Here is a 13231-nt window from a genome sequence, read left to right as displayed (position 1 = left end):
ACCTTAGATTGTCTGTTTGTTGACTGATGAATCACCTGTTCGTACCTTTGATAATCATTCTGCGGGTCGGGCTTCCCAGTGTTTCCAATTCTGCGTCTCAGTTCAACAACAAAAGCTATCTCCGAAAACAAAACTGGTTTTTCTCAATTCTTGCCTTGAAAGGTCTTCTTAACGATAATTCGTGTTGTTGACGATACACCCTAAAGGTGGCACGAAAAGTTAAAATATTAAAAAGAATCCTCTTGCATATTGCCCCGATTATGCAGTCTTTTGTAGATTCTTAATTTTATTTAGTGTACAACTTCGGTCTGCGTTACTAGACACAGCTAATTAGTAGGAAAGAATTCAGCCTCTTACATTTGACTTTCCAACAGACTTTCCTCACGTGGCTGGCGAATGGGGTCTTCCATTCAGCTATCCTCTTTTGGATTCCTCTTTTCGCTTTCTATTCCGGTAAGTGTTCACTTATGATTCCTCCCTGCAGTAAGTGTATCTTTATCAAATGGTCCCCTGTTCGTTCAATACCCAAGAGTGTTCCTTTATTTAGTTGTTCAATTTCTAGCTTATAACCTCTACTGTCTTTGCGAACTTTCATGCTTCTCTGTTTACCTTCTCATTTGTTTAAAGTAACTTTTAAGTTCATTTATGTACACTCTTACTGCCCTCAGATGTCGCCTATCCAAATGGTCACACAGGTAGTCGTCTTGTCGTGGGTAGCACTGTATATACGGTGAGTCACATTCGGTCCAAGTAACATCCTTCTGTTCTTTGTTATACTTTTTAAGACAATGGACCCAGCTCTTTTTCGTGCAACTGTGCCACAGTGCGTTTTTATCACCCAGGCGGATGAGTAACGCATGCTATAGGACTTTTACGTTTATTGTGTGTTGCGGATTGGCTGCCGATCTCTTATTACCACAAAACGGATAATTAGGGTTGAAGCCGTGCTTGAAAACGGCCCACAACTTTCCCATGTTGTTTACCTTCCATCAACACGAGTTATTTGGGTCATCTTTGAGCACGTGATCTTGAGGAACTGTCGCTCATTTTGTTAATGTAAGTATTAGCACTACTAAGTTTATGATCATCCCTTGCATGCTTATCAGTGATTTATGTGTAATTCGCCTTGTAGTTTCCTTAATCTAAATAAATTTGCTCTAGATTTCACCTTTGGGGCGTTTAAAATGCATAAGTAGAGCTCATAATGCCAACTTGAGGAGGTCGATGTGACAAGAGGAGCATTGTGCTTTTAGGTCATCTGGACTTTGGCTAGATATCAATTCATTGCAGATAGATCGCGTTGCTATTGCAGCCGCGCTAGTGTTTCCTAGATTGTGTAAAATTATCTCAATTTCCTAAAGCTTATACACGCGCATCGTAAACATTTTCACAAAACTAATTTTGCTATAGCCTCAAAAATTTCGGGCAAATCGGAAATTTGGTGAACCTGCGTGGATGTGATGCACACTGTAGTGAGACGATAAGTCAAACTGTTTGTGCATGTTACAAGCACTCATACCGATAGGCAGATTTGCTATTAGCACAGATCCATCGAATTGTACAATTTCATTCTGTGAATCCAATTCATTTGGAATGGTAGTTATCTCAATTTTAGTATTTTACCTCATTTAGAGCTCAATTCCTTTAACAGAGGTTAGTATTTACGCCTGGACGTCCAAAACCGGTTCATAATTCCATTTCAAAACAGACTTTTGCTACACTTTAAATGCAGTAACGTACTGTTTTGGTTATCATTTGAGATGAGTTTGGATACTGACCAACACAAGGTTTCTATTGTAACACAACTTGCTTTCTGAAATTTCTTCAAATCACCTTTTAGAGTTATGAGGACGTCATTCTAAACGTGAATTTTAAGAATATACCACATCTCCCAAATTTAGCCAAAATAAATTAAAGCATCAGCAGTGTGATAAGTCTGTTTTGCTTATCCAATGACATCTGTTAAATTCAGATCTTTGGGAGTTTGATCTTTTATCAGGGTCGTGAGTAACTGCGTTGCTTATAAATGTATGCCAGCACCGATCCAACATGACCTAGGATTTCATTTCGCTCACCTTAATCGTTCGATGATTGGGAACTGCATCAAAATTTTATCTAAAATAACAGCAATGTCCCCTAGTTATACAGCCACAATTCAATGCCGAAAACTTCAAGACTTTTTTCTTACGGTTATGGCTTCCCCTTAACCTATTTCGCGTCTTTTCGTCATAGTGCGTGGTGATGACGGTCTGTCTGAAAGCGGGCCTCGAGCATACAGCATGGACAGTCTTCTCCCACCTCGCCATTTGGGGCACTATTGTGCTGTGGTTCCTTTTCCTCATCGTCTATTCTCATGTTTATCCTACTTTTCCAATTGGTCCCGAGATGGTCGGAATGGTGAATGCTAAGGGCTTCGCTGTTTAACTGTCTATTTGGCTATCTATCGGTTAAACCATCTGTTTATCCCTTATGTAGTTGATACCTAGCAAATTAACACTTGTTTCTATCGTTCCGTTGCAGGATATGGCGTGTTTCAGCAGTCCACTCTTTTGGTTACTTCTTATTGTTGTTCCCGTTATCGCACTGACTCGGGATTTTGCTTGGAAAGTGTGAGTCTTCAAGGCGCTATATTGGATTTTTTTGAAATTAGTTTTGATTTTTTTTTGGCTTTTGCCTTTTCCATGACTGTTGGTAGGCCCACGGTCAAACAACCCCTAATTCTTCCTTAGTATACAAATCTTAGGTTTGTGGGTCTTCTATCCACACAACAATAACAGGTTATTTAGCATTTCCCTATATTTTTTAACCTTATTTCAACACTACCACCCTTTTTGAGGAGCATGAAAATTTCTTTAATAGGAGGGTTTAATGACATCTCAAATTCATCTAGAAAATTGGTCGAAATTTCAAGAATCATTGTAGTTCCACATGTAAATTGCGGTAACAATTTTATCTTTTAGATGTAATAGTTTTCCAATTGTCATTTTTGTTGCATCGAATCTGCGATAATAAATCGTGTAGACCTAATTTAAATTTGGTTTTCGATGTTTAAGTTACTTTTCCAAAAAAACCTAGAGACGATAGTGCTATACTGTTTAAGTTTTGTAAACATAAGGAAATTCTTCCCATCTTTTTAAATTCCACGCCTAAGTCTTGTTGTGCGCACTACGTTTTATTTCTGCTGTCCAGGACGCATCAATGCCAAAAAATTGGAACGACTTCAAAAATCACTGTTGTTCTATTGCGTCATCTCGAATTCGTTCTCGTTACTTTTGGCGAATCTCACATCGCTGCTTGCTTGTATCCACCCTGACAGCTCATTCCTTCTACGTGGCACACAACCCATTTTTGAAATTAAAATCGCTTCCGGAAATGCAAATTATTTAGTTATGAACTAACAAACATTGGATTCCTTTGTTACCCCCTCAATGGCTGATCATTTTCGTGTTTTTCAAATAACTGCGTAGCTGAATTATGCTTCCATGTAAAATATTGTTGAAATTAATCTGTATTTCCTCTAAAATGAATTCATTACACTGAATGCTTAGGCGGTAAACTCCTAAAAGAACGGCTGAAGCGATAATTCAAAATCAAACTCATGACCACTTAAGGTAATGGGGATTTTGTTTTTACTGACCCATTAATAATTTAATGATTTCGCCCTGCAGACTTCGACGAACCTACTCTGTAACGATGCGTGAGCAGGTTATGCTCTGCGAACAGAATGGTGTCGAGCCAGAGCCGTTTATGCAGATGTTTAAGCCCCACAGGTGCGTTCCCTTAGTTTATTTTTAAAGTGACATCATTCTGTCTTCTTTTTTAAAAAAAAGCATCTTCCATGGTTTAGGCTGTAAAATAAAAAGATTTGGTTGCTTGTAGTGTTGACAGATTTTGTGAGCTTTTTAAAGTTTAAACTTAGGAAGCAGCAATTATAAATTTATCATCCAATTTTATCATTTTTGGAATGCGTTAGTTGGATGCTTTCAATATTGTTTGAATTCCTATCAAAATTGTCGCTAGAATGCCAGTAGACGCGGTGATGTTATTTCCGGGGGTTGGGTGGTGATCGGTTCTCGGCAAAATCCCAAATATATTTTGTCGTTACTCCACATACATCTGAACTGGGCCTGTTCATTGATAAAGCTCATTTTGGCAACCTTCATCCTGCCAAATGCTTAAAGTTATTCTCCTTTTTCGGTAAAAATGCTAATCGAATGGCGTGAATACTTCAAAATTCCGATTCTCATCTAGCAAGCTTTTCTCTTTCATTAGCTCGGAATATATGTTCATCATTACTAATCAGAACCAAAATTATTTGATTATAGTCTTTTCGTTTTAAACTTATACACCATCTTTGTTTTTAGCGAGCAATTTGAAGTTCAAGAGTAAGAATGTTGTCATAGCACGTACCTGTCTCCATTTTGTATTCCTTTTGTTTATCTCGTAAATCACCCTAGAATAAGTACATGGTGGCTCGTCCAGAGCACTTCTGATATTCCATAAAATTAGTCGCTGAAAAACATTGGGTGCTGATTGTACGCTGTTGTCACTCCGCAAGTGCTATTTAAATCCCTTCATCGTCTATGAAGCTTTTCCATTCGTAATAACTTCCGCATTTCACTGTATAAACCCTAGTTGGGTTCAGATTCTGAGTCGATCGTTTTTCTCCCATGTATTTTTGAAAGGCTGTTTCCAGTGGAAACTCTTGTCATTTTCTCATTTAGTAAATTAAGGAACTTTTTTTTTCATAGCGCCATTAAGTTCCTCCTTAGCGCTCGCCTTCATCTTTTGGGGCGCGTGCACTTTCGATTCGCTTGATCTAAAGCTACTTCTAAACTTTTTCCCAAACAGTTTCTACCGCTTTCCCTATGGTGCTAGTGATTTTAAGGTGGACTTTCTATTTTACTCTTTTCCATAGTAGGATGTAAAGCATCTTACTTTTCCTAATTCGGTCCTGTTTCATCATTCAGTAATTCCAAAAGTATTGACGATACATCTTTACTACCGTTCCAACGATGCAGTGGATACAATGGTAGGAAGTGATGGATTGTCGAAAGCTTTTTGTATGCACTCTACTGTGTGAAGGAAGCTGTTTTACATCAGATCGGTTCGTGTGCGCAAATCACGTGAATTTGTTGGGAGAGGGGGAGAAACAGAAAAGTGTCAAGTTTAATCTCCCGCTTGTGATTCGAGTAGTAGCGCTGTTTGAGCCAGTATCTCGCGATTGAGCATAGTGTTTGACACTTAAGCATAATCTCTCATCTTTTTGGTCGATTTGCAGTAGGTACTCGATCTCCATAATGGATGCTATAGGTGCTAATATCATTGTTAAAGATCGTGTTTCAATTTGTCATTTGTTAAATATGAAAGGTATTAGCTTCAAAACTGCGCAAACTTTGTGAAACCGAAGCGGGAACCTTGAATAGTTGTATCCTCAAACAAAGTAAGTGCGCAGCTAAGTGGACATTTCGTCGTACTTTACGTGAAAGTGAAAACTGCTCTCGTCTGCATGCTGTGCGTTCTTGCATCATCTTTCACCATCGCGTTACGTGTGCCTCCCCCCCCCAAAAAAAAAAAAAAAAAACCTGCTTTTTTGTCCCATACCACATAATCCACCACAATATTTCTTTATTTTACCACCATACCTCTGCTACCAGAACTCGAGGCCTACGACTATTCCGGCACCAGCCTTTCGTTCCCATCGCCTCAGATGCGCCAAGTCTTCTTAGCCAGCCCCCGGATCGTAAGTTACTCCAGTTGCAGCTTCTATTTTTTTTTTTGGTCGAAATCTAATAATTTTTTTGTTTTAACTGGTTTTAATTTATTCCGCCGGATATTGTTGATTCAAATTAAGTAATCATGATTGGCTGGGGATTTTACATTTTTTCCCCTACTAAAATGGGCCATGTTTCCTTCTGCGAGTTAGCTAAGTGCAGCTGTGCTTTTTTCTCTCGAAAATTCATATCTTTTTTCGTCTAGCCTTTGTGATCCGTTAGACTTCTAATCTAACATTTCCACATGAGAAAGAGCTTTTTCGAGACTAACGAGTTTCAAGATTCATTAAGTGAAGTATACATTTTGCATGTGGCAGCAAGTTTTTCTACTAGTAAGTTTACCCCATTAACACTGTTTTTCCTGCCTAGTTCTTACGCAATTTGCAATGGGAAATATGATTGTTTTTTTGCCTTAAACGGTGTGGATTGGCAGGCGAAATTGCATTTTTTTAAAACTTCCCATTCGGTGAATTGTTTTCTCACTTGCATTCAGTACTTGTGATCAACTGTGATCTTAAACTGTGTCTTACTTATAGATAGTTAAGGGCCTTTTGTTTATAAAATAAAATAAATTAATTAAATTAAAGCTTGTGTTTTCGCGAATCCAAAGTGATGTAAAAGTAGAGTAAAAATACATTTGGTCGAACGTTCTTCTGTACAAATCTCACATAACTAGAAATACGATAGTGCATTTTGTGTCCTATTTGCATGAGAAGGTGGTGTGGTTTTCGGTAGCGCTCATTCCGACTACGCTGTGTAATAATTTGTGAGGACTTGCCAAGTCCATGCTATTGTTTATATGGACCCATTATAAAGCATTGATTTGCGTCACTCTATCAGTACTATGGTCTTAGTTGTGCTTCCTACTATTTTTATCTTATTTTTAACTCCATATCATAAAAACATCAATTGAAACAAGCCGATGGATATGGTCCGGGTTCGTTTGCTTGATGAATTTAAATAACTCATAAAAAAATTTATACAGCATTTGAAGATGACGTTGTAGCCGAACATGACAAATTGAAAAATCTGACTACCGAATGATTTGATTCTACCCATACATCGCGTTAAGGTGCTAGGATTCTTTAATCCAATTATAAGGAAGAATTACATGTCTCTACCCATTGAAAAAACCTAGGGTTCAATTTTAAATAACAACTATCAGTAGTGTTGAACGTGAGTGACAGCAATTAGTCTACATCTACATCAACTGAGAAGGAAAAATCGTGGGGGAAATACATTTGCAACCGAAACTGAAGTCGGTGATGGATGATTGAAACTCTGGAACTAAAATTGGTAATATTGGTAAACTGCGATTTTCCTCATCCCTAAACATCAAAATTTAACATTCTAAGGCAATGTTGGTCGCCAGTTTTTTTCTCAGTTTCTTATTTCATTAGCTTTCAACAGCCAACACGTCAATTAAAACGGCAAATCATTAACCTTAATCTGGTTTTATTTAAGCTCAGTGATGCGTCACTGGATTTGCTCTAGAGTCAACGAAGTATTCTAAATTGAGTAGCTTTTCTTATTAAAAGTCCCACGCTTTCGTCTTGTTGATAAAAATAATCTTACAGACACTGATACTTCTACCTTTGTGGAATTGGGCTCTTTTGCTAACGGTAAATAAGTAAACGTCACACCACTTTTAGACGGATACGCATTCAGTCAGGTGGAGCGTGGCCGACTAACCCAAACGGACATCGTGCGAGCATGCCATTCGACGGAGACCAAACCGACTGGCATCTAAACTGGCGATGGCCATTACTGCTAGTGCTAATCCTTCCCTGTATGTGTATCCATCGGCTGTGCGATGGGGCAAATGACAGCGCCTCCCTTTGTCTTGATGTGTATGTATTCTAGATGTGATAGATGTCTTAATAGCAATTGCGATTCGCTTTACAAATATCAACAACGTGCATTTGCTAGTTAAAACAAGCGCCGTCTTTTTATAGTATCGAAGACTTAGTCTGAACTGATATATTGTGGAAGGAGAATCGAGGGCTTGCGTTTTTATTATGCCTCTGTGTGGTGAGTCGGATGTCTTTGTAGCCTTAATTGACTCTTCATAGTGGGTTCTAAATTATTTGCGTATTTGGAAAGCAGCTTTATTGCTCTTGCTTTTGGGAACTGAGTGTATGTTGTGCTCAGTAGTATAGTTCTTCTCCATGTGTGTTTAAGGTAGAATAGGGTTTGGCAATATTAGTGCTAAACTGATGGGTGTTCGGCTGGGGCTACAGTTCTAACGGCCGAAGAGGCTTGAAGTAGATCTATCCTGAAATAAAAATAATACGTAAAGAAGTTGCAAGGGGACCGAATATGGATCTGAGGTGAACCAGTGCCAGATGCTTAGGGGTGTATCCTCGGTTCTTGACTCAATATCGTATTAAAATTGGTGATATAGGACAATGGAGAACGATGGGCTCAAAAAGCTAAGGAAGTTCATTTCAAAGTACAGTTGGGAAGTACTTTGATATATTCTGAGCGCTTTCTCCGTAGGCATCTGATCTCAACTGAATGCTGTTGGGTGGTGATCGTGGCGAGATTTACGAACATGAATAACCTTTAATATAGTGAATGTCAAGTAATTTTGCCATCCGATGCAAAATTCTTGTGTCAGTAAGAGACCAGACAAGATACTCGAGAAGTTTATGGGAAAAAGTTGCATCTTGTGTTTCTATAGCACCTTCTCCGATAACACCTCCCTATCCACCAACATATTGACTGTAAGGGAATCAGGGGCCCTGTAATCACGTACTTTTGTAAATTTAGGAATTGTTTACAATTTCGACATTGTAAATTTTCAAAATTATTTTAAACAACCAAGCCACTTTTTTAAAGAAATTTTGATGTCAAAGATGCGTTCCTCGACGAAAACTTTATGGACAAATCCCACTAAACACGTGAACATTAGGTTATAGAATATTTGGGCCTTGTTATAACAAATCACACCTTTTTATGGATCTGGGTTCAAGAGACTGATCCTACCTTGTATAAAAAGCTGTGCACAAAAAGGTCGTCGCTGTGATTTACCTGTTTTTCCCATACCCAGTAAGTTTTTGATTGAATTTAGTCTGAACAATTTACTAAGTCACAAATATGTTACGAACCTTATTCGCCGATGCATTTGTCACAAACATTTTTAGACCAAGCCTCAACAATCAGTCGCCTAATGTCTAGAGCATAGGCTCTGCCGATCATTGAAACGAGTAACGATGGTTGTAACCTGTCAGATTTTTATAATCGCCTAAGAATTGGATGACAGGTTAAGTACCAAACTGATTCGTTTAAACACAGGGCTGGATTGAGTTACACAGTTTTGTACTCGATTGTTATTAAAAGAAAGTTAAAAATGTATCGCATCTACGTTTGGGGAGCTTACAAGTCATTCAGACTAATAGCATCTACTTTTTGCACAATGCATGGGTTTTTAACGCGCCAGCTTATTTTCGTCTTTGTCTATTTACACCAAATCTCTTAATGAAATACAAATTTATACAATGATATGTGTATTGATGTGTACAGTACTTTACTAGAGTCACATGTACACACTGGTAACCACACAAAACAACACCAAGGCACGCATTTCGTGCAATCAGTCAATCCAGCAACTACATATCTACCCCCGACTCCGCCTCACTTCTATCACGGCTGCCGTCGACCTGTTTATTGTAAGGAGAACATCGCAGCGAGGACTGGTGAAAACCTCTGGAGATGGCAGAAGGGTCCACGGTGAAACTGCGGAAGAGACTCCGACTCCCCCCACGTTGAATGCCCCTTAACCCACCCGAGGTGTTGACCGCACTGCCCACTGGAATGCTGATACTTTGATGAAAAAAATGCCTTCCGGAGGAGGCGGCTAACCGAAAGTTGGATCTACGAATTGCTGTCAAAAGTTCGCTCCTTGAGCCATCTACTGATTGGGTCTAGGAAAGAAAGATGGGGAGATTAATCTAACTCGCTCTGGGGTTTGTCAGAATATTCAAACATCTAACTACCCCAATGAAGAGACCCCGTGTCCGCAGTTAAACTCCCGACTATTTTAAACATCAGAATGCGCGTTGGCTGATGTTTGAAACATTTTGGGAAGGGTATGCGGAGTGTTCCAGCTTAAAACTGCACAGTTTATGTTAAGGGCCAGGAGGAAATCCTTTAGTTTCTACTAACAGGTATATTTTCTTTTTATCGGAGGGTGCAATTTCCTAGCTATTAAGAGCTTAGCCAGAATGCCTGTTATTTTTAAGAAGTCTGCGTTTTACTTTTAATCAAGATTTCAGCAACGATGTGGAATTTACTTACAAACGAAAAATGTTTTTTTTTCCTGTATGACATAGGGAACAGTTATTCACAGGATTTGAATATTTTATTTGGACACCTGCTATGTCGATTATCTTGCTGTGTTTATGGCACATTTTATCAGCGGGTTACAGAGATCCAAAGAGTTGACAATTCATCTTCGGACTCTTAAGATAGGGTAAAGGGATGCAAGACTTGTGATTTAAAAAAGAATGATAAGAATCGCTCGGTTGAATCCCATGATTTCTGTGTCATACCTTATATCAACGTTGCATTAGACTACCGGAACAGTTTGATTTTGGAAGAAGGTGATTACAACCAACTTCTCATACTTGTATGGAATTGTTAAAAGCGTGCGCTTCTTTTGACCCTTTATAAGGCATTGGTATGCGTCAACCTCAAACGATATGCTCCGTTGCGCCCTCTGCTACCGATATTTGAAATTTTATGCCACGGTGTCGGTTGAACTATGCCGAATTTTAGTTTAGCTCGTCCATCTTAAGATTCGAGCTAGCTTGTTTTATAAATCTCCTTACAATTCTCTGGATCGACTTCCTATGTATGGTGCATACCATTCCATTAAGGTACAGTGGCAAAACGCGCAACAGCGTGTGACTTTGATGCATACCCCGAATCTGCCTGTGAATTTCTAAAAGTAAGATGGAGGCAGTAGGGCCCTCCAACTCCAACTATAAGGTAGAATTACGTGTCTCCACTAATTGGACCGACTAACAGTTTTAATGTTAGCAGCACCTATTTATGGTATTGGATGTGATTGTAACAACAATTTGTCTGCAGCCACATCAATTGGGGAGAAAAGGTATTTCTCGAAACAGAGCTGGAACAAATGCTTCTAACCCACACACTGCAACAGCAAATGACAGCGAGCCTCAGCAAGCACCAATATACTCCCCACTTCTTTCACGTACACCGTCAAAATATGCAACTGCATGATGATTTGCTGACAGGTTGAACGAATTATGATGAAAAGTGGTCATTTTATTGCCTTTCAACGTTCGTTTAACTAATGAACAAAGACCATCACCCGTCACGCCTCTGGCCTTTACTCCCAAAAACTGCCTTTTTGTGCATGCGCGTTGAACTACAGGCGTAGTATTTCACTGGACGTTATTAACTGTCTAAAGATTGGGAAATTGTGCCTGACATTGATCCGCTTAATACGACACAACTTAAAGGTTTGCAAGGGAAATCTTTTACTTCCTCGTTTTCCTCTTCTCCCCTTCTTACTGAAAACCCTGTATGACACTGTCTCAACCTTATCCTCATTATTCCTTCGAGGGTACTGTTTCTCAGTGATCTTTAGCAAATTTTATCGGCGTTAACGCCACGTAATATCATGATAACATGGAAGGCGTTTAATGGAAGTAGAGATCGTTGGACGCCTATGCGTAGCATGTAGATTGCGGTGAATGGTTACTACAACGAATAAAGCACCTCAGAAAGCTTTCTTTGGTCAAGTAATTTGCATAAAAACCTTCACGGTCCTATATAGTTGTATCGTACATCTTTCAAACAACAACGAGCCCATGTTTTTGTAATAATGTGGCCTAATAAGCAACAATAATTGTCAAATTAATGCAAACGATGCAAGTGTTAGCGTAATAATGAACTCAGTGGTAAATGGGAGGCTATGTAATACGTTAAACAGGCAATTAAACCTCGATTTTGGTAAAAGGCTACTGAAGAGCTCAGCCATTGTACCTCCTCCAGGTGGTCTGGCATTCTGGTCATGCCAATATCCCCCTCTCGCTCTACTTTACGTCGAAAATATATATTCGACCCCTGTATTGCATCTTCTTTCGCCTTGAGAGAAGTCACGAGGAGCTGTGCATATGCTCATTTATGTGGGCTCAACAAGTTGCAGTAACTTGAAGTGCTTTCCAGTAGATCTAGTAGACTCAATGACTACATTTAAGTGGATACTAATGGTTTGAGGGTAGACTATCAAGAAACCTTTCTCTTAAAATGTTGATCTAGGTATCTTTACCCCAACTACTGGAATTAGCACCACATATGTTCAACAATACACCAAGAATCCAAGTGCACAGTCATATATATATATGTATATGTATTTCGGACTCAAAAATGGTCTTTTGTCAATTTCGAAAAATCTTTCCTTGAAGAAAATGTTTATATTATGTTACTGAACATAAAACAGTAGCAAGAATATAGAAGTACATCTTAATTTATTTGGGAACGTAAAAGTTCCAAATCACCAAAAATTAAGCATTCGCTGATTCACTTACCAAGTCGTTCATAGCTAGCAATCCTTCACTTTCTAGTGTTTAACTTTTAAACAAACTCATTAGTATAATATCGAAGAGTCTAAATACATTATTTTAAGCTGAGATTTTTGCTAGCTGCAAACACCATGGATTATTAAAACCTCAGGATAAGTGTGCTTAAATGAAGGTGTCTTAGGGTGATAAGAGATGCTTAGCTAGAGGTAAACAAATAAGTACTGTTGAGGCGATTTAGGAAAGGCAACTTTCCTAATTTAACTTGATTCAAATCGCTATATTTTCGGTTGCATTTTTTTCCAAAAAATTCATACATCCTCTAAGTTTATTTTTTAAATTAATCCGTAAAAATATATGTAGAACTAATTATGACTCTTTTTAGTTGCTTCGGGCATCTTTGAGGGAGGAGGGACTTACTGCATATGAAGGTAAAAATCTACAGTGCAGCTTATCACAAGGTGTAGAATTTCGGTGATGTTTTACAATTCGGTAAAGACCTTAAATGGAACCCCCGGATAATGAGATTGATGACAAATATTCAGTAATTTAGTCTGACCCAGATTATGGTGTCACAAATGTATTTTTAGTCTATCCATGCCTTTTTACTAAGTTTAGCCATAAAACCAAAGACCAACAAATATGTATATCAAATGACATTATGATTTGTCATTAAAAAGTCCCAGAAAACGATGAAATAACAGAAAGTAGTAAGCTTCCTAGAATGTCGAATTTTTGGATGAAACCACAATTAAAATCCAAAATTCATATTCCTTTCCCGAAAATAAGTACATTCTCATCAAATCATGCTAATATCCATCTTTCTATCTGATTATCCATTCATACCTCTCTCCATTCACTCATCCATCCATCTATCTACTAACCAACTAGTCTATCTCTCTA

The 13231-nt window shown here is 38.5% G+C and overlaps 2 protein-coding genes across 2 annotated transcripts in view; one reads left to right on the top strand and one right to left on the bottom strand. All coding sequences in view use genetic code 11, as the record gives it.

Moving 5' to 3' along the window:
• EGR_04311 (putative phospholipid-transporting ATPase IA) overlaps positions 1-7524 on the top strand; it is a gene marked incomplete at both ends in the record, with an annotated part of 30891 nt that extends 23367 nt beyond the window's left edge. The window contains 7 exons of the mRNA XM_024493560.1: positions 375-453; positions 669-730; positions 2233-2397; positions 2521-2609; positions 3669-3770; positions 5658-5743; positions 7427-7524. Of these exons, the coding sequence (XP_024352068.1) occupies positions 375-453; positions 669-730; positions 2233-2397; positions 2521-2609; positions 3669-3770; positions 5658-5743; positions 7427-7524 (681 nt within the window). The remainder of the gene's footprint in view (positions 1-374; positions 454-668; positions 731-2232; positions 2398-2520; positions 2610-3668; positions 3771-5657; positions 5744-7426) is intronic.
• Positions 7525-9385: 1861 nt separating this feature from the next.
• On the bottom strand, positions 9386-12349 carry EGR_04310 (hypothetical protein; the record flags this gene model as incomplete). The annotated part of the gene is made up of 2 exons (XM_024493559.1): positions 9386-9700; positions 12338-12349. 2 exons carry the CDS (start codon positions 12347-12349, stop codon positions 9386-9388), a joined length of 327 nt encoding a protein of 108 aa, XP_024352067.1.
• Positions 12350-13231: the final 882 nt, after the last annotated feature.

Source organism: Echinococcus granulosus (genome assembly GCF_000524195.1).
Source record: "Echinococcus granulosus chromosome Unknown EG_S00026, whole genome shotgun sequence".
NCBI classification, from domain to species: Eukaryota; Metazoa; Platyhelminthes; class Cestoda; order Cyclophyllidea; family Taeniidae; genus Echinococcus; species Echinococcus granulosus.
Note: the sequence above shows the minus strand (reverse complement) of the source record. Positions and strands in the feature narration are given on the sequence as shown.